General features: G+C 30.8%; 1 protein-coding gene across 1 annotated transcript; it reads right to left on the bottom strand.

The window, feature by feature from the left end:
- Nucleotides 1-1,355: 1,355 nt before the first annotated feature.
- On the bottom strand, nt 1,356-27,015 carry dtr (defective transmitter release). Its single transcript, XM_080165395.1, has 18 exons — nt 26,916-27,015; nt 26,249-26,367; nt 25,495-25,603; nt 23,392-23,475; nt 21,160-21,209; nt 17,047-17,103; nt 15,416-15,522; nt 14,838-14,894; nt 11,692-11,801; nt 10,551-10,625; nt 8,821-8,864; nt 7,306-7,346; nt 5,879-5,991; nt 3,362-5,639; nt 2,937-3,029; nt 2,217-2,428; nt 1,725-2,014; nt 1,356-1,446 (listed from the first exon to the last, which is right to left on the bottom strand). The coding sequence occupies exons 1-18, from the start codon at nt 27,012-27,014 to the stop codon at nt 1,356-1,358; spliced, it is 4,029 nt and encodes a 1,342-aa protein (XP_080021521.1). The 5' UTR covers nt 27,015.
- Nucleotides 27,016-27,670: the final 655 nt, after the last annotated feature.

Genomic DNA, 27,670 nt, shown 5'->3' with positions numbered 1-27,670 from the left:
TTCCAGCAATGATTATAATCTAGAAATGGGGTAATATTGTCAATCATCATTGGGTAAGTACATAATTTAATTGTTCATTGTCTTATCCCTTAAGATCCCTGGCTATGCTTACCTATAAAATTCACCTTTTTCTTATCCCTAATAATTGAGGAAAACATAAAAATTGCCAATGCTATAAATTTAAATCTATAAATATAGCTTGTAAAAATTGATATATTATTATTTGGATGTAGCAACATAATTTGAATTCTTATGATAAAGTAATACTCTCAACTGGCTAAAATAAGGATACCCCAAACCACCCCCTTACCCAATCCCCTCCCCTCCTAAAGAATAAACGATCTGACCAACAAATGAGGATCATATAAGCAAGCTAACTAGACGAAAAATTTTCCCCTGACAATATATCCACGTATATCCTATATCCATTCTTGTAAAGATGTATTCTGTGCATACTAGGTTTATTTATTGAAACAAGGGTTCAAAGAATCCAATTTTCTTGTGAAAATTTGAATCTAGAGGGATATGGAATAATATTGATTAAACTTTATGTGCTAAGTCTTTATTGAAAGCGAAACTTTTCTATAATTATGATAGGTCTGTACATCCCTCCGTCCCTGTAAGCAAGTCATAAAAATGTAAGTTTGACCTTAAACAGTATCATGTATTCAAGCTGTTTTGCAACAAATTTATGTACAATTTTGTTCAGATTTGTTAATCAATATTCTACAAAGTTTTTAAGTTCTGACACTTTGATCTTCGCTTTTATGGATGTTGTCATCATTGATTAGCAAACGCAACTTTTTTCCTTTTACCAACATATTTCAACTTTAAAAATGAATACATTTTATGTCAATAATGATCCCTGTATCCGTGAAGAAAAGAGTTATATCCCATAAAAAGTGCAAGGATGTATTAGTAATAAAAATATATTTAACAAAATAAAAAATGTTTTCTTTAATATTCATTCATTTTGTATCTAATAGATAGTTTTTGATATTATTTATAATATAAGTGTACATAAAAAGACTGTACAGTAATGGATTTATTATTACTTGGATCTTACACCAGATTATCATGTGCTCTAATAAAGTGGAACTTGTAGCTGACTAAAATAACGACCTAACTCCTAATGTACCCCCTTGACCTTATCCTCTCCCCTCCTACTGGATGAATGAACTGGCCAATAAAAGATTTCCATATTAGCAACCTAAATTGATGACAATTTTTCCCATGTCTTAACATCCATGAATATATACTATATCCATTTCCACAGTCTATCATAAATGCAAAAGGGAAAGTACAAATGGATTTTTGTAGATTTTGAATATACAGCTTCAAATTTAAGTAAGATATTAAAGCTTATAATTTTCCTTTACGGTTCTTGGGTAAATTATTTTCTCTTTCCAAGGGGCTTCGTCTGTTGAAGTACCGCTACTAACATATCTAAATAAGATATTTATATGTATTTCTTGTTTATTTCTCTTAATTATGAACTCAATTATGAACTTTGCAAACATTTAAAGCCATGAATTATTCAGGCCTAGGATTACAGGTTTTTTTTGAAGAAGTATTTAAAGAAACCTGCTAATGAATTTAAACTGGTTTTTATTTAGTAGAAATATATATTAAAGATAGATATGTATGTATTTTAATATAAGAATAGTACTTAGATATACTTTCTTTTGTATTTAAAATTTGAAATAGAAAAAAAAAGATATTACCTGGAAGAAAAATCAGAAGAGTCAGTTCCTGTAGACATACAACCCATAGAGGTGTTTTCTTCTGCACTACCCCACAATGAATCTGTCTGGCCTTGGTATGATCCAGTCATGGTCCCCATGTCATTATCAAACATTGAAACAGCTGAAGATGTTGCACTCATATCAGTATCACAAAAAGATACTGTACTTGGGGTGTGTGGTTCTTCTTGTCTCTCATGAATGTTGAGCAAGGGTGAGGAAGGTTTGCTGGAGCGCAGCCAACTTATCTCGTCCTTGTTCTCTGCTTCTGTCTGTATATAGGAATTGGTGAAATAATGGTATACAATTACATATAAAGTTATATCCAGTTATTTAAACCAATTCTTACCTAAATTTTTAAAAACTTCGTAATGGTTTTAAATTTCCAAAGTCAATTTCATAGAACTTTAAAGATAATAGAATGACTAAAAAACTTTAAATCACTTTTAATACAAAAAATATATAAGATTGTACCTTTAACTGTTCAGCTAAGAGTTGCTTAGCTATTGGTGGAAGTGGTGACAGTGTCCTGGCTGGTGTTATACACGGTGTTGTACAAGGACTTGGTGTGCTAGGAGGACTCACTGTCACAGCTGTGCTCATCATGTCCCTGCCACCCATGCCAAGCTCACGTGACATTATATCAAATGCACTGAGAGAAGAGGAGCCAATCTTCTGTTGTGGACCTTAAAATTGAAAAATCAATACATTATTTTGTTAAAGGTTTAACGTTGTGAGTTAAACGGGTGTGGCTTCAAGGCAATGTATAAACCCTTCTTATTTCACCAGGGTGGTATTTATACCACCCTTTGGCACTTACCTGTATGTAATTTGTTAAACGAAGGACAAAAATAATTAAATAAGGAAAAATTCTATTTACCAAAAAAAGTACTTTTTATACATAAAAAAAAACTTTCATGAAAAATTGTGGTTAAAACAATTGATTTATGGTTAATTTAATTAGTTTATGAGCAAAAGTTCTTCATCTTTTAATATTTCTTTTTATTATATAATTATATAACCATAGTGTACTTATTGTTCTTCGATTAAAGTATATTATTTCTTGTTTATGATATGTTTATGGAGCCATAATTTTCATTTGTTATTTTGGTAGGTATACAAGAACAAAAGGTCCAAATGGAATGCATTTTTATAGTCTGTTATGCTTAATGTTATTTTAGTACTATTACATACCTGTGTTTTCAAAACCTTTTATATCATCAAAATTAAATCTTTGAAGCTGTCTTCCTGCATTCAAAGAATTGCTCATTTCAGAGAAGGTTCTCCCTAAATGCAAAGTAAAAAAATTAAGAATTTTCCCCAGAACTCTTCAAGAAAATGTTTAGAGAGTATTTGATACTTTGAAGTAGATTCTGTAGAAATGCTAAAATACTTGTTTGAATGTTCTTTAAGTTTATGTTGTACTGTGTAAAATAATGATATATTAGTTCTATTTATTGGTAATAAAAAACCATTTCTTTACTCATACAAAGAAACCACCGAAAAATGGAGTTACACAAGTATACGGCCTACTCAACACTTCAGGCATTTGTACAGAAAAAGATTGATATAATTTTAAATGCCTTTTTATAAAACATTTATCATTTTCAAAGAATTACCTCCTGGATTATCAATTTTATGAACTGTTGGAGAAGGAGTTCTGTTGAGGGCTTGAAATCTTTCCCATGCAGCACTCTCAAATAAACCGAACTTATCATTGTCATATCTGTTTTCATTGTCCTTGTAAATATCTATTGTTCCATCATTTTCATCTTGTTCTACTTCTATTTTAGGAATAGGATAGTCAAGACTTGGATATTCTGAATCCTGATCATCAGAACTTTCCTCCTCACTCATAGTTATTTCTTTTATTCTTGGGTGTGGACCTATTGGACCTAATGATGTTGAGTTATCATAACATGTTTTGTTGGGCTTTCTTTTGTAAAAGTTTTCAACCTCCTCCATGATTTTCATAATCTTGTTTTCTTTCTTCATGTGATTTTCAAACTGTTCCATTTCTGGAACATTGCTTTCTTTTGCAGGTGCTTCTATTGCATTCTTTATTTCTTTATCTCTTGAATCTAATTCTTCCTTTCTTTCTTTAATATGTTTATACAAAGCTTTCAAATTTTTCTCCAAGATATCTTCATCTGTTTTTTCATAAATATTTTCAGATGTAAATGCTTCTGTTACATCTTGTGTCTGTTTCCATGGAGCTTCATGTTGGTCAAATAAAGCTCTACGAGAAGACAATCTCATATCATGATAGTTGGTTTTATTTACTCTACCAAAGTCCAGATCAATTTCTTCAATAGAGTTTTCTTTCTGAACTACTTCTTTGTCATTAGAAGCTGTGTCTGACAAGTCTGATTGATCTTCACTTTCATTCTGTTCAATTTCATAAATAACTTCCTTTTCATTTGTTTCATCAATATTATTTTCACTTAGTTCTTCTGTTCCATTATCTTCATTTTCTAAATTACCTGTCTTCTCCAAAGATTGCTTACTATTTCCATGTAGAGTTTGATTTTGAGTAAACTGGGCATTTTTCTTACCTCTTTTTCTTTTTTTCTTGTTTTTACGCTTATTTTTATTATTTTTTGTAGAATTGTTTGATATAAAATTTTTGTTATGTTCAATTACAAGATCAGTTATGAAAACTTCATCATTCTCAGTTTTTTCAACATTCTTATCTAAATCTGGCTTTGATACATCGTCAATCATACTGCTCTTATCTTCCTCTAGATTAAAGCGTATATGTTTGGAATGTCTAGGGCTTTTGATGGATGTATCCCTCATTGAAGTTTTCCTTTGTAATCCTTTCTTATAATGTGTGTCCAATTCAAATTCGTTTATATCCTCTATGTATTCATTGCCAATGCTAGTCTTGACATTGTCGTCAAAATTCTCAATAACAATTGAAGGTGAATTAAGTTTAAATGAAATATTGTCATCAACATTAATATAATTGTTTTCAGCTTCCTTATCTCCTGAATCATCAATATCTTTTGGATTGAAAACATGTGATTGTTGATTAACATCAGAATCCTTTGCAACTATTACAAAGTTATCTTGAGCCTCAACCTCTTTATCCAAGTTAATATTTTCTTTGTCATTAATGTCTGTGTTGTAGTTTCCTTCCTTTTCATCAAAATCTTCTTTTAATTGTTGATAATATTCACCTATTTGAGTTTCAGGTTTTTCAACACTATTCTTTAACTCATTTGGTTTATCTTGTCCTGTACTTGTGGAGGATGATTCAATCTCTTTATCATAGCTACTAACAACAGTAATGGATTCTATGTTGTCTAGATTAAATTGTTCTTCTTGAACATTATTATCTTTATTTTCCATTTTTACATCCATCTCTATATTTGGAGGATCATTTCCTATGTTATTTTCTTTTTCATTATCTTCAATGTTAGAGTTTACATAATCTGTTTTATCATCTATTTTACTAATTGCATGAGAGTCAGATTTAGTAGTGTTAAATGTAAGTGTTTTATTTTCTTCAATTGTATCAATTTTCTCCATAAAATCATTAGACAAATCTTCCTTAATACATCCTTTAGTTGTTTGACTATCAATATGTTCTTTTACTTTTACAAGTTCATCCACCTCTTCATTTGAATCTTCATTCTGGATGTTTTCAATCTCTTTATTACAGTCACTCAATGAATCACCAACCATTTCAAAACTTGATTCTGATTCAATTGCAAGAACATTATTTTCATTGTTGCCATCTTTAGCATTTGTGGTTTGTTGATCATCACTTAATTCATTCTCAGATGTATCTGTATCTTTCTCCATTTCAGCAAAAGTAGCTTTTAATTTTTCAGCAAAAAGTTGCCCTTTGGTTTTTTCTTCTGGAATTGCTTGGGCTTCTTCACCCTCCTTCTAAACATAATTATACACATTGCTTGAAGAATAAAAACAATTTTACTACAATTTTTAATAAATGGCTTATATCTTAATTTATTTCTTTTTATTATGCTTCATTAATATCATGTTTAATTAAGATGTATCCGATTTTAAAGGAATGAACTATTAGTATTAATTGGCATAAAGAATACCTTAGATATAAACAGCTTTACTAACTACCTATCATTTAAAGGCAATGCCCAAAAGAAGATTACCAATTTTTGTTGGTTATTTTGTTGTAGAGTCTTATTATGATCGAGCTCAGCTTTAATTTGATCTTCTACACTTGTTATGCCTCTCTTTGCCAGCTTCTCATCTCTCTTCTTCACTAAATTATGGAAAAAGTAGAAACTAGTAAAAGTGGCTGACCCAGATTATGACGTCAAAAAAATTTAACCAATGAGAGGCCAAATTTTACCATTGGTCAATTACAGTGTATACTGGCCTCTCATTGGTTAATTTTTTTGACGTCATAATCTGAGTCAGCCACTTTTACTAGCTTTGAAAAAGTAGAACCAAAAGAGTCATGAAAAGTTATAGAATAGATACTTGGATATTTTGACAGGGGAAATATTATTGTTAATTTGAACTTGTTTATTGGTCAGTTTGTTCATTCAGTAGAAGGGGAGAAAATGTGGTAAAGTCCTCATTATTTTAGCCCGTTGCGTGTTTTACTTTGTAAAAATCTTTTTTTTATGGCCTTTTCTTTTTTTTTCGTAAATTACTTGTGTAATAGTGAATAAATGAATCAAATAAATTTTACATGTAACAATTAGTGCACATTGAATATATAATTGCTTACTTACAGACTTTAAAATGTCGGTCAGATGCCCAAGGGGTCTGTTAGTAATTCATCCACGTTCATATCATGTATAATCTAATTTTCTGTACATTTTTTAAATGTCTATGATATCAATCCAAACTTATTATTTTCCTCAATCAGTATAGTAAAGAAAATACTAGTAAACTCTATAAATAAAAGTTATGATTAATTGAGGCAACTTTTCTCCAGACTTATTTATTACTGAGGCTAAGCAGCTGCAGTTACAGTTTTTTTTTATATTTTAGCAGATTACTGGCGTAACCTATTTTCTGATATTTTGCCGTTATTTTCTATAAATTTTCAACTATTGTATTTAGATTTAAACGTTTATTTTATGTGAATAGCCTGTACCCGCAGCTTTTTGTCATTCTTAAGAAATTTAAAGCAGCAACAAAGTTGCACTGCTGTTAAAGCCTGATACTCTTAAAATTAGCGGCTAACAAACCCTTTTAATATTACAAATAACTACATTATTTAAGTAATAATGTACACAAATATATTATTCCTATCCAAAAAGTGTGTTTCTTGTCTTATTACTTCTTAATAAAGGATTTGTTTATGTCTATACATTTAGTTGTAATAAGATACAGGTTTAGGAGCGCAGTTACTTTGTAACTAGGTTGCTCCCAACTGTCAATCTTTTAATAAAAAACAGTGAGTATGTATTATATATTCTTCTTCAAAAGGATTTGTTATTACCTATATAATTTCTTTACTTATGTACATATAAATCTAAATTTTATGAATCAGTCCTTGACATAAGGTATTACAAATAGTTATAGAGATGCAGTGCATTAAAAAGATAATATAATATAATACTTAGGGCCATAATGCTGGCTTGTTGTTTCTCATGCTGTTCCCTGAAATATTAAAAAAATTAATATATTTTATAGTCAATCCACTTTAAAGTAACAGTATCTCTGTCTGTCTGTGTGTACTGAAAGCTATCGCTTACTGCTGAACCGATAAGGTTCTTCTTTACTAAGAAGCTTCTTTTTGGTTTTGGGAAGGTATATAACTATTTTGGGGTAGTGTACCACAACCCTTACAAGATAAATCGCCCCTAGAACAAAATGACGTCCTAAAAACTAGCCGCCAGCAAAAAATTTAAATAAGAATTTGTTAAGAGGTTGATAAAAAGTCACAAATATGCATGCTAATTTCTACAAAGGTTTAAAGTTTTTAAATCTTTGTGTTTATTTAAATCAAATGCGCAGCTTAAGTCAAAATCACAAAATATACATATATATTAATTTACCCTTTCCAAAAATGTTTAAAATAATTATTTCCATCCTATGCTACATTTGCTCTCCAAATATATTCATGTTTAAGATGTGAAACTAATCTAAACAATCAAAATAATCCACAAACATTTATAATTTGGGATTTTGTTATAATTTAAATTCATAATTTAAGCATCTATTTTTATACAGACATTAAATAAGAATGAATAAGGAAAAAGAAGGTAATGGTGTTCGGAAGTTGAATATTGGATTATTGTAAAAAAAATATTAGATTGAACCAAATAAAAGTCAGGCTTCCATTCTATCCTAAGAAACAAGAAGGACAACATCAATTAAAGCGAATCTCTAAAATCATATGGTAGGTCAAATAAACGTAAATATAAAGTGTCTTAATTTAATAAACTGAATTTTAATCTACAAGTCTAAACAAAATTGTATATAATTTTGTTGCAAAATCTCAACCAAACGGACGGATTGGCCAGGGAGTAAGGGAGGGGACAATGGGCAATTAAGAAATTAGTTATCAAAGAAAGGGCATGAAATCCAGTTTAATCCAATAAATTTGTAGGAAATTATAAAGGGATTGTTAATTGAATAATAGATTTCCATAGCGTCATGTAAAGTGAAATCACAACTTGTTTTTGATGAAATATATTGAGGTTTTTTGGTGTGATTTTTATATTAAAAGATTATTGGACCCGGCCAGCTGCTAGCAAGAATATGACTGCCCCTTTTTATTCTGTTTATTTCCCTTACCCCTTGCCCCCACCTCCCTTCTCCTTTCTCCCCGTCTGCTACATTCCAAACTAACACAACGAGTGTTTATTTCCCTTCCCCCCACTTCCCTTATCCCTTCTCCCCGTCTGCAATATTCAAAACATACATAACAAGTAGCGGCATTCTATGCGCAAGTCCCCAAACTCAGTCAGAAACTGCTAAATTCTTGCACATTCCCTTTAAGCCAGTCCCCAAAGTCTGAGACTCCTAAAAATTGAATATTCGATCCATTGTCCCCTCCCTTACTCCCTGCGGATTGGCCCTAACAATAGCTTAGCTTTTTAAAAAAATTGTTTGTTAAATTGAGGTTTACCTGATATAAGTTTCTCTCATTTCTCTCTCTGCCTCAACACCTCCCTGGAACAAAATCAAATCTAACAAGAATGTTCAAATTATTATGTTAGATTAAAACTAACTATAAAGACAAATAGAAAAAGGGTAAAGATAAAATATGTATATAGAATCACATAAATTTATCTTTATGGTGGTTTCCCTTGTATCGCATTTGTATCATAAACAATTTTCAAAGTATTTTTGGAGCTCTTTTTTAGGTTAGGTTAGTAAAAGTACAGTTTAGGATAGAAGAACTCTGCAAGGATATGGCCCCCACCTCCAACATTTTAATGTTCATTCAGATATTGTCAGCTTGTTAATAATTCACTACATATTATAGATTATAGAACTTTTTTTCTGGAAGTCATAATTGGGTATGGTGATGTGTTTTAGACTTTTAATATATGGATTTTTATGTTCTTGTTACACACATATTTAAACAATATAAATTTGAAAATGTTAATGTTATAACTGAAAATGTATGTGAGAGAGAAAGAGGAAAAGTTGAGATATCGGATTTAAATCCTTTAAAGTTTTTCTAGGATTTAAGTTTTTGTCAGAGCACTTTAAGAATAATACAAGTTTCAAATATAGTTGGTAGACACAATTTCCTTCTATATAATAAGATGTACAGCTACTATATATTGTCCGTCAATCCAATAAACAATCATACATCCGTCCGCCCGTATGGTATTTTCTTAGCAATTTGGGTGACGTAGCAACTCTATGATTAGGTCATATCCGGCCGACCGTATAACCATCTCAACTACCATTTGTTCAGGTGAATGTATCTTGTTTGTTTCTTGTTTTTTAGAATATAATAAGCCCAACAAAAATAAAAGTTTTGAACTTGATATTCATATTTAAATTGAAGAACATTGAAATCTTTTATGTTTTTTAATAAACACTAAAATTTACTCTAGGACGCTTTCAAGTTTTAAGTATTTAAGCCAATGCTAGAAGTTATTCTTGCGTTCATTATAGTCTCTATTTATGATATATCTTTTCCCAACAAAAATTTTCTCTTATGAAAAATATTGAGTGCTCTTATTCAACCTATTTCTTGATTAGAAAATCCTCTCCCCCTCTCTTTATTTACATTAAAAAAAAAGTTTCTTCCTAATATACTTTAGGGTTCTTCTAACCTTACTTAAATAAACTAAACTAAATAAATTGGCTTTTAAAAACTCATTTGAGGTCCAGATGCAATATGAGGAAAACTACCAAATATTGAAAAATGTCTAAAATTGACATGTGGATTTCTTAAATTATAATTCTTTACATAAGGACTTTTTAGGATTTAAATTGTAGTACAAACTGTTTAAAAGATATGAATATTGAAAGTGAAACAATTATATTTATAAGTAGCGAAGCAAAGCAACATTTTTTTAATAATAGTTATTTATCGCATCGTATTATTGACAGCATTCCACGGATATTAAAATGAAAATGTAAAAGATTGAAACCAGTGTTGTAAGCCTCAAGAGGCCAAAGGCTATGGCTAACATTACTAAATTTTGAATTTTATGATTTTATTCTATTATTCGCGGAAAATTGTCTTTAATACATTGCTATACATGATTTTTAGAAGCCATACTGAAAAAAAACTTTTATAAATATGTAGAACATTTATCTTTATAATTGACTCTGGTAGACTTATTTAAAGCCACATCTAGTTATATTGTAGTTTCGCTACTAAAATTGTGTTACCTTGGCCCATGCCTGTATACATGCTTTGTCTATATCTTTGACAGGCCTATTGTCCAGAAATGTTAGCTTCGTACACTGTTAGACATTCATTTTCAAAATTTTTTTTTTGGGGTACGATTTCATTACTTGTGATGAAATTATTGCGTTAATGCAGCATTACAATGAATTCAATAAGCGCACCTGAAAATTTTGACTACCCTCTTAAACAAAAATCGAATGGTGTACATATAGTGGGTAGTAATACAGGTAATGGTTCGAATCTCGGCTTAACAATGCGTTATGACTAAAAATAATAAAGACTAGTTAGGAATTCGTGCAATCAAATAGTTGGATGTCTGATGAGCGTTACTCTAGCTACCTAATAACCCGGGTGTTTGGACAGAAAAGGCAGAAATTTGGCTCCCCTTAGTTATCCTGGGTTGTTGGGACTAACGTACGTCATAGTGTTATGGACACCAGCCTCGTCTGTATGAGGTAATTTATAGGTATGTTAATATAATAAAGCACAAATATTAATTGTATAAAAATGAATTTCCTGATGGATCATATGTCTTCTGTAGTCCTTAGTCTTTCTGACAACAGGATTCCCCAACATGTTGAGAACATGCATATTTCCAACCTCTTTCAGGGTTGATATTATATCTAAATAATAAATCTTTCTGACCACAGGATTCCCCAACATGTTGAGAACATGCATATTTCCAACCTCTGTCAGGGTTGATATTATATCTAAATAATAAATCTTTCTAACCACAGGATACCCCAACATGTTGAGTACATGCATATTTCCAACCTCTTTCAGAGTTGATATTATATCTAAATAATAAATCTTTCTAACCACAGGATTCCCCAACATGTTGAATACATTCATATTTCCAACCTCCGTCAGGGTTGATATTATATCTAAATAATAAATCTTTCTAACCACAGGATTCCCCAACATGTTGAGTACATGCATATTTCCAACCTCCGTCAGGGTTGATATTATATCTAAATAATAAATCTTTCTAACCACAGGATTCCCCAACATGTTGAGTACATGCATATTTCCAACCTCCTTCAGAGTTGATATTATATCTAAATGATAAATCTTTCCAACCACAGGATTCCCCAACATGTTGAGTACATGCATATTTCCAACCTCCGTCAGGGTTGATATTATATCTAAATAATAAATCTTTCTAACCACAGGATTCCCCAACATGTTGAGTACATGCATATTTCCAACCTCCTTCAGAGTTGATATTATATCTAAATAATAAATCTTTCTAACCACAGGATTCCCCAACATGTTGAGTACATGCATATTTCCAACCTCCGTCAGGGTTGATATTATATCTAAATATAATATTTATAAGAATCCTTTTACTGTTGTATTTCGTTTTAAAGCATATGCTTCAAGAGTGCCTGTTGAGAATAAGCTAGAAATAAGGTTTTATTAATTAAAATTTTGAAATAAGTTCAGTATTTTTTGCATTTTCCTTACTTAATCAGTTATAAATTTTAATTTAAATAGCTTCAAATAATGTACTCAAATTTGAAAATTTTCCATTATATTAATATGTTAATTAAGTTATGTAAAAATGTGTATTACAAAAGACTAAAATCATGTAACCTAGAAATATTCAAATTTTGTAATATTGAAAATGAGCAAAACAATGTATCCTGAAAGTAATTATTATTAATTGGCTCTTAAGTTTTTATATAAATAACACTTAATCTTAATTAGACATCCAATAGGTATCAAATCAAGGATATAACAAAATATTTTAAGTTGAAACTTTGACATTGGGCTGTTAATTACACTAGTTATAAAAGTTTTATAACAACGTTTTCTTATTTGTTAGGTTAACAACTTTGGGGAATTTTATTATATTTTGATTTAATGGTTCATTAAGTTATGTGTCCAAACAATTGTAATCTACAGAAGGGGTAATTTTGTATACCATCATTGTGAATGTACACCAGTTTATCGGCCATTGTCTTACCCCTTTAGATCCCTAGTTGCAATTATTTATGACCTTAGAACGATGATAACAAGGGTTTTATTAGTAGCGAAGCTACTCTATAATTCACTTTGTTTGTCCGTCCATCCGTCAGTCAGTAACGCTACGAGGGAAACGTGATTTTCTTGGCTCATATTAGATATAGACAGCTGAAATGTTTAGTGAAGATTACTATGACATATGCTCATCTAATCTATACATTGTTTTATCTATCTGCTATTAATTGAGGTGCTAGATCGATTCCTACATTTTTACGTTTTTGTAATTTTCTCAATTCCTGTTCAAGATAAACGGCTGGAATTTCAAGGATTAAATAAATTCATACTCTATATATTTTCATAAAGTTTTTTAGGATGCCTTTATTGGTTGGGGTGCTAGATCGATTCCTAGGTTTTTCAAGTTTTTGTGATTTTCTCAACTCCTGTTCAAGATAAACGGGTGGAATTTTTTGTGATTAATTAAGTCAACATTCTACATATTTTGACCAAGTTTTAAAGCCTTACTATTGGTTATTTTGCTAAATCAAATTTTAGATTTTAACGTTTTTCTTATTAGCTTAATGCTTCAAAAAGACCATTCTACAATTTGTAAAGGTTTCGTGATTTTTATTATTGATCATTTTTTCCAGATGTCTATTCATACTTTTTGAGCTTCGCTACTTATGGATGGTGTCCTCCTTGTTTTTTTTCTCAAAAGACGAATAACAACAATATCAAAAGAAGTCTTTTAAGTTAAATGCTCTATTAATTATCACTATAATAAAACGAAGTTAGCTATGGATGCAAAGCACATTTGAACAAACATCGAATTTTGTTCCATTTCAAAAAATATTTTGAAATAAAAATCTTAAAACTTACAAAACTTTATTTTGAATCTGTTACTGTTCAAAACAATAAGATAAGGTTTATGAAGAAGGGAAGAGGCACAAATAAGTGGGTCTAAGTCAGAGGTATGCACAGAGTTTTGCCATTGGGAGGCTGTTATATATACAGAAAAAAAGGTGAAAGTTTTTCGTTATGAATTTTTTATTTTAAAACCCGAAACTCCACAATTTTTTAAACACCCTCCTTACTTTTGAGGTACTTTCTAACTTTTCAAGCGTTTAGTAGATAAATACCTTTATGCAAAGAAACGGAATCAGACAATGTAAAAAAAGTTATTTTTCCTATTAAGCTATTAAACGATTACTCCTCTGCCACCATTTTGGTTAAGTTTTTTCCTGGGCAATGCCTATGTCTGTGTTGCCTTTACCAAGCAAAGCTACTTATTAGTATTACCCAATATACCTTATGTAATACTTATTAGTATTACCCAATATACCTTAGTTTTTTTTTATCTTCATGTACCCCTATTTTAAATTACTGTTGACACCCCTGATTGCTTAATATTGTGTATTACAAAAGTATATTATGAACTTTTAAATTAGTAAACAATTCATGGAGATTAAACAGTTAGGGAGTTGAATCCATTTTTATAGAAGCAGAAATATAATCTATGATTATGGTTTGGACCCTCTAAAACTGTAATCTACCTTTCCACTTTCCCCTCTCTTGGTGAAGATATCTTCAACGCCGATACGATTTTTGAAATGTAAGATTCTACTTTTCCTCTTCTTGGTGAAGATATCTTCAACGCCGATACGATTTTTGAAATGTAAGATTCCACTTTCCCCTCTCTTGGTGAAGATATCTTCAACGCCGATACGATTTTTGAAATTTAAGATTCCTCTTTTGCCTCTCTTGGTGAAGATATCTTCAAAGTGGAAGGGTAGATTACAGTTTTAGATGGTCCAAACCATAATCATAGATTATATTTCTGCTTCTATAAAAATGGATTCAACTCCCTAACTGTTAAAGTTATCAGATCATAAATATTTTGATCACTTCTCTATACTCCTAATGAGATAATACTTAGCGGGAATTAAAACCGTTTCTAAAGAAAATTTAATAGATTTATTACTATAAATGATCAATCAGACACAATCATAATTAGTCCAATAAAAATAAGCAAAATTTAAGCAAATTTTTTTTGATGTTATTCCTACCACTAGGCAATTATGTTTGTGGCGGTCAAATTGGTATAACATAATTCCTACAGCATAAAATTGTGATTTTGATAGAGCGTCTCTAAAATAAAGATACAAATGTTACAACGCTTGGCCGGACTATCCAGCTTGACGTCATATTAGAAGGGGATATGATGTCAGCAAAGTTCGGCCAAGCGTTGGAACATTTATTCTTTTTTTTGGAAGACACTATAAGCTGGTTCAAAGTATCCATACCTGGACCATCGAGGCTGTTAAATGACAAGTCTATGATTGATAGCTCCTTGCAGTGAACTAAAATATATAAATTCAAGTAAATTAAAAGCACTGAGACAAGTGTTCAAGTAAGCTAGAAGTGTAGAAATGCGAAATATAAAAGCAACTGGGTGTCTATCTGTCTGAAAACCACTGATATGGAAATGAAAGATTCTTATAGGTTTAAACCTCTATTTTGGGAGGGTAACTTCAAACCCAACAAGAGAAATCGCCCCTAGGAAAAAAACAACAATTTTTTTTAAATTTGAAAAATTAAGGTATATTTTCCCTTAACTTTTTATTGCATTACATTTATAAAAGTTCTTATATAAGTTTTTAAAATATTTTCAGACAGAAGGACAGATAGACGTACAGACATCATTCTACTTTGTATTATAGATAACCGACGGTCAATACATGATAATTACTAACAAACAGACTTCGCTACTAATAATTGTTTCTTTAACTAGTTCTGCAATACTATCAGATGTGGTAATTTTATCCTGCAAATATTGAGAGTGTGCAGATTAGAAATGTTTTTAGCTATTTATAATGTTTACCTAATTCTGCAATGCTATCAGCTGTGGTAAGTTTATTCCTGCAAATATTGAGGGTGTGTAGATTGGGAAGGTTTCGCAGATTTTCCAGGTGAGATATGTAGTTGTTACTGAAATAAATTAAATTAAACTTTGATAAAAAGTATGATAACATCCATAATTAGCGAGGCACAAAAAATCATGCATGGAAATACGGAAAAGGAGATTTCAAGAGCATTCGTCAAAAATTATATTGGAGAAAAAATCACAAAGCATGATTGGCAGAACGATGGACAAAGTAATTGCAAACTGAAGCTCATTCTTATATACAATCTCCATAAAAAGAAATCAGCTGTTTAACTTGAATAACAGCTGAGAAAATTACATTTACCCCATAGCGTTACTGGCCGACCCACCGAGGGACGGACTGGCAGAAAAAGTAAGTTATAAAGTAGCATTTCTTTTATTCAATTTAAGTTTCTAAGTCAACGAATAGCAGAACCGTATCATGATCTTTGAGGATCAGTATAATTTATAGTTCAATGGCCCCTCCCTACATGCTTCATAAAGACTGTGTAGATCTTTTCCATTCCAAACTATTCAATAACATTTGATTTTGTAGACTTCGAGAAAAGCTTAACTGAAAATAGTTTAAAAATACTGCTGTATAAAAAGTCTTCCATTTTTTATTCATAAATCAGCCAAATAAGAGTCCTTCTGAATTCAATTATTGTAGATTTGACTTTGGCGTAGCTTTTAACAACAAAAGACTTTGCTTTTGCCTATTTCAAATTTTAATGAGTTAAACATCATATCGCAAGTTCAACAAAAGGTTAGTGTATATCTTTTCTGCTATTATTATTATTATTATTAGAACTTATGGAATAATGTTTGAATACATAACAAAACTGTACATATGTTGCAAAAGAAAGTATTCGGCCAACAAAGTTTAAATCTTTGTCACTGCATAATCTTACCAATATTGAATTTAATCTACCCACGATTCAAACTAGTTGAAGATATTCATAGATTATCTATAGGAGACAATTATGTAACAATACAACTTCTGATTTTGAACATTATATGTCTTAAGGGATTAGACAATAGACGAAAAATTAATATAATTTCCAAATAAGATGAACTTCTAACTCTTCTTTTAATTATTAGATTAAAAGATTAGATAACTGACGCTCTAAGAAGAAATGGACCATACTTATAAATCTTTGGGTACTATTATGTTTATAGTCTAATGTCCCCTACCTCCATGGTTTATGGCTAATTGATCAATAAAAATTTAACTACAAAAAGTACCTGAATTTACATTTGGAGAATTAATTATCCTCCAATCCCAGCTTACTTATAAATTTGTACACTTAAGCCTCAATTGTACGAGAATAGTTATTTAACGCATTGTATTATAGACAGATTTCTACGGATATTTAAAAAATAAGATTAAAACCTGTTAAGCTAGCCTCACGGGGCCGAAGGCCCGGTCTAATAAAACTAGTATTGATTTTATGATTTTTATTTTACATTTCGTAGAAAATTCTCTTTAATACGATACTATACATGAGTTACAGTATAACTGAAATATGGTTCGAATCCATCGGATTTTAATTGGTTTCGAAGCTAAAATGAAAAACATTATTATGTACCTGAGATTTAGATTTGATAGTTGTGTGAGACTTGATATTCCTTGTATCTTTTCTATCCTAAAATATAATGATTAATACAATAAATACATTTTTTTCTAGATGCCTCTTGTGGCACTTATGTTCTTGTAGGGGCTGAATTTGACCCCCTTTTTTATTTTGAATTCAAAAATCAAATCAAAATCCCCTTACCCTCAATTATAAACTTTCCCAGGACCTATGAGGATCTACATTTTAAAGGAGAATCATATCGGTTTGGCGGTAAGCGAGATCCTTCATTAAAAACAGACAGAGATCCTGTTACTTTTATATAAGGGTTACATACAATGATAATATGACTTTAATTTTAGATATTTATCTATAACAAAACTATAAAATAAAAAAAATAGGCTTATTGCATTGTTATCTCTTTATCTGTGTTAAAATTTATTCATTCTATTTATAAAGTTTGGTACAATGGATTTATTATTAACTAGATCTGACACCAGATTTTAATTTTTTCTAATAAAGTGAAACACTTAAAGGCTAAAATGCCAATTTCTTCCTTCCACCCCCTTAACCACATCCCCTCAACTCTTAGTGGATGAGCAAACTGACCAATAAATTGACAACTACTTTTCCTTTGTCATAATATCCCCGTTTAATTTATTCTTTTTGCAAAGTTTGGTACTGACAAGTTTGAAAATATTATGAAGCTCAGATTTGATAAATGAAGTCTCTGTGTAATTAGCCTTTACATTAACCTCAGCCAAAAATAGTAGGATGCAGTAAAATAGATATATGCGGATATAGAATGTACAATTATGAGATTAAAACCAGTTTTTTTTAGCCCCGAGGTGCCGAAGGCACCGGCTAAAAAACTGGTTTTAATCTTATGATTGTACATTTTTATATTCGTAGAAAGCTGGATATAATACGATGCTAGACATAGTTTTTTCGTATGGATGAGAACCGGTTCCTATCCACCGGATTCGAATAAATACGAGAAAAAAAAATAAAATGAAAAAAATATATTTTTAAATCATCAAGGTATCTCTAACAAAATTGGGAGGGGAAGGATGTAATTTTGTTAAGGTTGAGCCACGATTTTTTTGTATGTTTTGAAGGGGGTACTCAATTGTGACGAAGCTCAATCTCTCCCACTTTTGAGCAAGACGATTCCTATATGACGTCATATAAAGGGAAAAGAAAAAGGGAAGGGGGGAAGAAAATCTCTTCAAAAGAGATAAGAGAAAAGGGAATCGTCTGGCTCAAAAGTGGGACAGATTGGGCTTCGTCCTCAATTGTCCCAAATACACTTTTCGAAGTCTTGCCGATGAAAGTGATAAGTGAAAGGACAATAGACGAAAAAATGATATACACCACAATGATTACAACATTTTAAAAAAATTAAAATTTTGGATTGGATATCTTGGACACTTCAAGTTTGAACCAACCAATCAAGATTATATAAAAGTACAAAAAAGTTGTTAAAGTTTATTGTTGTAAAAGTATCCTTTATTTTGTTGTTAAATTAACTTCGCAATTTGTCATGTTTATCGGAAACCGAAGTAAAACAGATTTATATTTAACAGGAATAAAACTAGGGAAAGTGACCAAAAAGTCAAATATTCTTATATGTATTAAGGGTTAAGGAAAGTAGGAAAATAGCCTAAAACCAAACCTAAATAGCCTTAAACATCCAGGGACCTATTAGAATCTTGAATAAAATGCTGAACCCATATGGACATATTTGGTGGAGGGTAACTCAACCTTCCATAAGAAAACACTCACCCCATAAGTTATTAAAAATTTCTTTATTTCTAAACGAAATTGATACCCTAAAATGCTACTAGAGGCTCTTATTTTATAAATAATGCTCTTTATTATTTTTGTTTTAAAAAGATATAAAAATAAACATAAAAATGAAAATAAAGTTTTTACCTTTCCCTTAATCAACAAATTTTATATTAAATTTCAAAGAGTTTTCCTCGTGGGCAAAATGAATATAGAAAATCCAGGGATCAAAGGAATGGGAGAAGTCTGCATTCCATACATACACGAATAATTGAAATCTTGTACATCCTCAATTAAAATAGCTAGATTTACCATTTCTGTAGAATAAAATTGTGGAAAAGTTTGTACTAAACAATCAAGATTAAATGAAAAGTTTTAAAGCCAACGAAGGAGACAATGTGCTTTCAAACACTTGGAACAAGAAAAGTTACAGTCCAATGTTCCTTACCTCCCTGGTAAACGAAGCTACTTAGTAACTGAGTTTCGCTCCCTGAAATTTTATATGCCTAACATAAAGATTTTAGAAAAGATTAATTTTCGCTCATTGTTCCATACCTGTATCCATTGACAAAATATAATTTAAGTTTTCTTTGTATATATTGTAAAATAAGATGAAGCAAATATCGAAACAAATTGAATTTTATACAATGTTCGAGGATGACAATAGATCAATAAAAGAGTTTCATGTTAGCAAGGTAAATTGACGACAATTTTCCCCTGACTGTAATAATATCCTTGTATATTCTACATCCCTTAGGATGACACAACTGTGAAAGTTCAAATTGGTTAGTTGCCGCTAAAAAGGACCAATCACAAGTCTCCTTTGTCAAATAATATCCAATAATATGCTGGTATTTGAAAAGGAGACAAGTGATTGGCAAATTCATAAATTTGTAAATTCAAAGTTGTGTCATGATTTTGAGTTTAAAGAAATAAATGAAATCAATTTTTAAATAGATTGTAAAGATATTGCAGACAAAAACCTTCATACTTTATATAATAACGTAATAGCACTAGCGGCTTCGCCCCTAGCCTCTAGGGGCTTTGCAACAACCAACACATTTAAAAAAATTAGATTTTTTTTTGTTTTTGCTGGGGTTGTGGGTGTCCCAACCCCCAAGAAATAGCCTAAAACCACCACAGGACAAGTAGGTATATTCCCTGAAGAGTTGAATCCAATTGGTTCAGTGGTTACCGAGATCTTAAGGGACGGACAGACAGACAGACGGACGGACAGACAGACAGATGGACGGATAGACATCAAGCTACTTTGTTATAGATAAATAAGACCCAAATTGGTCAACCTCGATACCAAACGGACATTGAGAAGAGTATTATACTTAATTATATATTGTTGATTTAAATTTTATTTTAATGGCTACTGTACAAATTTTAAAACATTTCAAATAATATTGGAATTAAGTAAGTTTTAAAAAGAATTGATGCAAAATCTTTCCACTTTAATCATTCTTCCAACCATTTATATCAAATTACTTTAAAATATCAAAATATCTTATTGTGTTGTCTAATTAAATGCATCGTCTGCAAAAGGTCTCAGGTTCTCTAACATTTAATAAAGATAAATCTATCTAAAATCAATGTTTTAAAACAAACTTTGTTAAATAAAACAATGGATATAGAATATACGTGGATATTTTGTTATGGGAAAGTTTGTTGTCAATGCTAACATGGGTCTCATTTATTAGTCATTTCGTTCATCCAGTAGGAGGGCAGGGTTGGATGGGTGGGTATCGTTATTAGCTGCAAGTATCACTGTAAAAACTGGTTCAATATTCAAGAATCATTTTATAACAAATAAATGCTAAACAGTAAACAACCAATACAATTTTTTTCAACTTATAAATAAAATAATGAATATTTTAATAATTGAAGTTCTAATTTTAGCAATACCCAGCATTTTTTATATTTATATTATTTATCTAAATAAGCCTTCAATGCACTTTGTGAACCTTATTCAAATTTATTCCCATTTATTTATCCTGTGGGTGTAGAACAGGGAAATAGGGATAGGACGATAAATTAGAAATATTACTTCAAAAAAAAGCACATAACATAACACTAAAACTTCGTATCTGTTCATAACTTTGTTTCTTAGTAATGTATTGGGGGAGAAGAAAGGGTTGTATATTATTTATTTAATTTTTTGGGGGCTTTATTTATTTCTTGGGAGGGGGGTGGTACCCTTCTCTCAAAATGAGATGCTACATTGTTAAGGAGAACCATACAAGTTCAGTGGTAAGCTCGATCCTTTGGTAGAGACAGACAGATAAACTGACAGACATCCTGTTACATTTATATAAGGATACATTGTAAACTTACCTATTATCTTGTAGAAACAAGCATTTCAATTTGGTTAAGTGATCCAGGTTCTAAAATGTAAATGCCAATATTAGAATGTATATTTGGGGAGTTTATTCATGGATATGGACACCTGGTCTAAAATATGAAAACTAATAATAGAATGTATATTTGGAAAGTTTATTCATGTATATTGTATATGGACACCTGGTCTTAAATATAAATACTAATATTAGAATGTATATTTGGGGAGTTTATTCATAAATATGGACACCTGGTCTAAAATATAAAAACTAATATTAGAATGTATATTTAGGGAATTTTTCCTTTGGTATGGACAACTTTCAAAATTTGTACATTTGACATACAATACAAATTTGTGATCAATGTTTTAGCTTCTGTTAAAGAAGCTGGTAAAACTGCCTCCTATAAAAGGGGACAAATGTTACAACATTCGGCCAAACTTTTTCTTAAAGAGAAATATGACGTTTATCGGGATACTTAAGTTAAAAGTTTTTGGTCCCCTTTTTGGGATACACTTTTGCCAGCTTCTCTGTTTTCTGAAGTTCAGTTTTATCCTTTTCTTGCCATTTGGTCCTTGAAACGGGTGTCTTAAAGTTTATAACATCATATGTAATACTAGCGGCTTCACCCCTAGCCTCTAGGGGCTTTGCCCCAAGAGGTAATTGATGAAAAAAAATTAAGTACCTGGTGAGAAGCCCCCCACTTCACCACTAATTTTAAATAATAGAGAAAAAAAATTGGGGGGGGGGGGGTCATTTTTAGGGGGGTTTGGGGTGTCCCACCACCCAAGAAAATAGCTTAAACCACCACAGGACCAATAGGTATATACCCTGAAGAGTAGAATCTGATCGGTTTAGTGGTTACCGAGATCTTAAGGGACAGACGGACAGACAGACAGACATCGTTCTACTTTGTATTATAGATAGATAACCTAGGGCTATCATAACTTTTACTCTATTCTTTCCCTACCCTATCTTTTCTTTTATGTAATAGTTTTATACTATGTTCTTACACCGCTGAGTTAAGTGTATCATATGAGAATACATGAAACTTTATACTGGCTGGAAACCCGACCATGGGAAAGGGAAATATTAATAATGGAAAAAATCCTTGCTTTCCATCAAAGTGCCCTGTTGATCACAGAAAACATAACACTTATAAAAATAAGGATATTGAGGGAGAGGTGGTTAGTTGTTTGGTTATGTAATGTTGTGTACTCGGCATAGGCACCGCAGGATTAGGAGCCTCCATAAGGATTAGACACAGGAAAAAAAACTGCTCCCCCCTTAGTTCCAAAATGTGATATGGGGGGGGGGAAGGGGGGGGGGGAAGGGTTGGTGCTCGACAGTCACCTCAAGGAAAAGCACTAACATTTCATATTCAGTATTCAGTAATTGTATTTTATATAACATTATTAAAAGAAGCATCGTTGGTCAGTTCGACGGTTAGCTAGTCTTTCATTCGTTGTTTTATATCAAACTAGTGGCTGCGTCCCTAGCATCTAGGGTTTTCGTATTTGAAGATAAAGAGCTTAATAGCAGAAAAATAGCATAAAACCATTCTAAGACTTTAATTCTAAAAAGTGAAATAGCCTAAAACCATCCCGAAACCAGAGTGAAGCTTCCCTAAAATGGGAGACTTCATCGTTCCAGTAGTTACCAGTATCTTAAGCTTCAGACCAAAAGCCTTACTACTTTATATATTATATAGGATGTTGCTATTAATAATTTACCAACACCTTGCATCATTTAAAAACCAATATTAGTTGTTTAAGGCTTATGTGTATAGTATCTATTCTGTTTATACATAGTCATCCTCTACAAGGGCGTATACTCAACACGTTTAATATTAAGTTTTAAAATTTGAGAAGTTTCCTTGGAAATTTATTTGCAGTATGGCTTCGAAACCGATTAATATTCGATGGATTTTAACCGGTTCTCAGCTTTACTTCAATCATTTATAGCATTGTATTACAGACAATTTTTTTACAAATATAACTAACAGATTGGTTTTAATCTTATAATTATTCATTTTAATATCAGAGGAAAGCTGTCTATAATACGATGCAATAAATAAATATTATTGTGTTTAGGGTTTGGTGTTTTTTTTCTTGCCATTTATTTTTGGAGGTTGACCTTTTTGAGAAAAAAAAAACTCACAGACAACCATTTACTTATGTCTTTCTCATAATGCTGTGCCACAGAAATTTAATTTTTCCTTGTTTTTTACCTTTATTTCTTCGATACAATTGTTTTCCAGCCATATACACTTGAGACCCACATATTCTTCCAAATTCTCTATATCTTTAAATCCCTAGAATAAACATCGATTTTTAATAAAAAAAACAAAAAATCCCTAATTAGATCATATATAAAAAAATTTCATTATAATTACATAAAATTAGTAACAGAATATTTCTGAAGCTCAAAAAAGTGTCTAAAAAAATCAGCCATGTGACCTCATAAAAACGAGGGATGAAAGGAGAAATGGGAAAGAAAAGCCCTGAGAAAGAGATGGATAATCCCTCATTTTCATGACGTCACATGGCTGTTTTTTGAGATACTTTGTGAAGCTTCATATTTCTTTGTGTCTGTACCAAGGGGAATTTCTCTTAAAAAGTCCCTAAAAAACACTTTTTCCTTTTAAATGGTTGACTACCTCCTCCATTTAAATTGAGAGGCGAAGCCGCTTGCTCTTTGCACAGAAATCTAAATTTCAAATATTTGAATTTCTATTATATACAAAAATTTCAAATATCTAACAATAGAATTTATATAATAATGAATTCAAAAACAATTATTATATAGATCAAAAAAACATCAATAATTCTTTAAAACTATTTATTCATTTTAAATAGTCCCCACGCAATTATTTAAAATAAGATAATGTTTATTGACGTATAATTTCTTCAGAAAAAATATTTTATCTAGAAATAATATGAATATTGGATTCATTATCTGAATTTTTTTATCCTGCGAGCTATTCAATGTGACTTAAGTCACGTATATCAGTTGAAATTTTTTTTTTATAATTTCGCCTCTTATTGATAATGGAATGGTACGAAAATCATATCAGCAATGATCATATCATTACCAAGAGAGGGAAAAATGGAATCATAAATTTCTTTTTTTATAGGGGCAAAACCGTTTATTTATTAAGTATATTTGTGATAACTTTTAATTAATAGATTCTTTCAATTTTTAACATTTACAAAACGGCCTGCTTTATTGCTTCAAGATCCATGACAGATCTATATAGGAAATAAATGTCTATAAATGAGCTCAAGTTTTCCAAGGAATAAATGTTTAAAACTCATAGTGCTCCAATAATTCATAATAAACTCTCATTGGCCAAAATGTTAAGACCCATTATTTTACTTTATTAAAATTTTTTTTTTTTCATTTCATGTTGCTATTTACATTATATTGAAGTACTTAATTTCTAATCATAAAAAATAAAATTTATATTTATATTATAGTAAATTTAAGAAAACTCTGTTTTAAAAGAATTCGATTGTGGCGGCACTTCCTTTGTGAGTTGAAATATTAAAACTAAAATTTTAATCATATTAATCCTTTGGTGATGGTAATGTGAAAAAAAATATAATTGGAAATTTTTTTTAAAAATCATTTAAATAATTAAATTTTTACTTCTTTCTTTTCGATAGTAATGGCGAGAAAGGAAAATTGATTTATTGAGAAATAGATAAATAGATATGTTATGTACTTATAGATAACTAGCCAAAAGCGAGATAGTTATATTGAGCCAACTCTAGTAGATTTTATTTTTGCCTATTTAAAAATGATTTTGGATTTTGGCGATCTCTTTTGTTAGTTATAAACCTGTCCAGGACCTATGAGAAGCTACACTGTAAAACGGAACCGTCTGAGTTAATTAATTAGCGAGATTCTTCAGTACACACATACAGACACAGATCCTGTATTATGAAGATATAAAACTGTATTAAATCTTGGTGTCTTGTATATGTCTTTATTTTTAAATACCTTATTATGATGATATAAAACTGTATTAAATCTTGGTTTCATGTATAGGTCATGTTTTCTAAATACCTTATTATGAAGATATAAGACTGTATTAAATCTTGGTGTCATGTATAGGTCATGTTTTCTAAATACCTTATTATGAAGATATAAGACTGTATTAAATCTTGGTGTCATGTATAGGTCATGTTTTCTAAATACCTTATTATGAAGATATAAAACTGTATTAAATCTTGGTGTCATGTATAGGTCATGTTTTTAAATACCTTATTATGAAGATATAAAACTGTATTAAATCTTGGTGTCATGTATAGGTCATGTTTTTAAATACCTTATTATGAAGATATAAAACTGTATTAAATCTTGGTGTCATGTATAGGTCATGTTTTCTGCAGTGTTCTCGTAGGTATTCGGATGTTATTCGGTTTTCTTTAAATTTCCTAAAATATTAATATTTTTTTATATAGTCAAAGGTTTGGATCAAGTGCAGGTTATGGTGAAATGCTTCTGGTGATGATTGCTTCCTAGATCCTGGAAATATTACAAGGTTCAAGTGTTTCAAGGTTATTGTGTCCATAAGTTGCTGGCACCCAGGAATATCAAACATTAGATGTTTAAGGATTTTTTTTGTTGCTTATTCCAGGAACCTTGAAATAATCCCAGGAACCAGCCAACAATCGTCACCAGCAGTTTTTGAACTTGATTTCAACTGATCCCAAGGGTTTATTAATAAAGTTAACTGTTGATTTTTATCTAATCTTTGGTAAAAAGTAGTTAGGATGACATAGCTTTGATAATGATACAATAAAAGAAAAAGCAATAAGCGTATAGCTTCTAAAACCAGTTGTGTTTGTAAAAATCAAATGATCTGTTTAAGTCAAAGAGACTAAAATTTGAATAGGTTCATTTTTTAAATAAATATTAAAATATCTCAAACAGAAATCATTACTTTTATCAAATCAATACGTACTATTTGATAGTAATTTACAAACGGAATGTACATGCAAAAATAGATAGAAATATGTTTTTTTTTATCTCGAAATATACTTTATTAAAACACCCGAAAAATAACAACTAAACCATACCTGGTAATTTTCTGTGGTACATCAACAACACCTTTAGCAACGTCTCGCCTTTTTGTTTCTTGATATGGCTGCTCCACTAGGTTATCTCCTATCCTTGTTATTTCATTCTTCATACATGGCTATAAAAATAATTATACTGTGATATTTTTCATACTAGCGGCAATGTCCCTGGCATATAGGAACTCTGTCTTCAAAGGGGTAAAACGGGGGTAAAAAAAGCCTGAAACCATCTTAGTAATTAAAATCTAAATATAAGATAGCCTAAAACTATCCCAAGACCTATGCAAAGCTTCCCTAAAATGGAGATCTCAATAATTTGTGTATTTATTGAAATCTTAGGCTTAAGACCAAAAAAGCTCACTACTTTATAAAATAGAATGACTGGAATACCATGTTATCGTATATAGATAAATTTATTTAGGGAGGGGACAATAGACTGAAAAATATACTAGTATCCTAAGTTTTATAAACACTTTCTCTTATTTTTTGCTTCCAACCTTTTAGGAACTTAATCATTCAGCCATGATAAGTGTCTACAGTTTTGTTTATCATCATTGGGGATTTATAATCATCTAAGTCGTCAATTCTTGAGAACATTTTGCTTTGTTCATTTTTGACTTAAGTAAAGTGTTCGATTGCAGCGTAAATGTCTACTTATGAAGCTTACCTGAAATTCTTGTGGCTGGGAATTTGTGAGATCAACAAGATCTGGAAATGTATCCATGATCACCCCTCCTCCCTGATCACTGCAGGAATCTTCAAACATATTTTCTGCAATGCAAAGTTTTCTGTTTTTCACAAACTACCAGTTATTATTTTGGGTGTGAATAAACGTGGTTATTATAACAGGGGAAAATTGTCGTCAAGTTAGGTTGCTAACATGGAAATCCTTCATGGACAGTTCGTTCATCCAACAGGAGAAGAGGGGATAGGGTAAAGGGGGTTGATGGGGATTCGTTATTTTGGCCAGCAACAAGTTTCACTTCATTAGAGTACAAGTAATCTGGTGTAATATCCAATTAATAACAAATAAATCATTTAAATAACATAAAAATGGCATTGAATGTTTTTGCAATAATCTATAGTTTTATCTTATAATAAATATAATAACGATAATTTTCGAATTTGCAATACTGCAAATAAGATGTCAAAATCAACAATGTGAAAGAAAAAGTTTTGATACTGAAAAGATAAAAACAAACTTTAAGTTATGTGAAAAACGCACTTAAGGGGAGTAGTGGGGGGGGGGGGGGAAGTGACCAATCCTCAATTAAAAATTTAGTTTTTAAAGAAAAAAAAAAGAAAAAATATTGGTGGTGTGATTTCTCATGGGAAGATGGTGGTACCCTCCTCCAAAATAGCTATAAACCTTCCCAGAATCTATGAGAAGCTACCCTGTACAGGAGAACCATTTAAGTTCAG

This window comes from Acartia tonsa, chromosome 6 (assembly GCF_053477335.1).
Source record: "Acartia tonsa isolate MP-2025a chromosome 6, ASM5347733v1, whole genome shotgun sequence".
Taxonomy (NCBI): domain Eukaryota; kingdom Metazoa; phylum Arthropoda; class Copepoda; order Calanoida; family Acartiidae; genus Acartia; species Acartia tonsa.
The sequence above is the reverse complement of the archived record's forward strand: the minus strand, read 5'-3'. Positions and strand labels throughout refer to the sequence as shown.

Bases quoted from the DNA above. Each gene is read 5' to 3' on its own strand.
- dtr (XM_080165395.1), bottom strand. From the start codon at position 27,014: ATGTTTGAAGATTCCTGCAGTGATCAGGGAGGAGGGGTGATCATGGAT. The intron at 8,865-10,550 runs GTAACACAATTT...ATTTTGTTCCAG, and splicing joins GTATACAGGCATGGGCCAAG to GGAGGTGTTGAGGCAGAGAG. The intron at 2,429-2,936 runs GTATGTAATAGT...TTCAATTTTAAG, and splicing joins AAAAGGTTTTGAAAACACAG to GTCCACAACAGAAGATTGGC.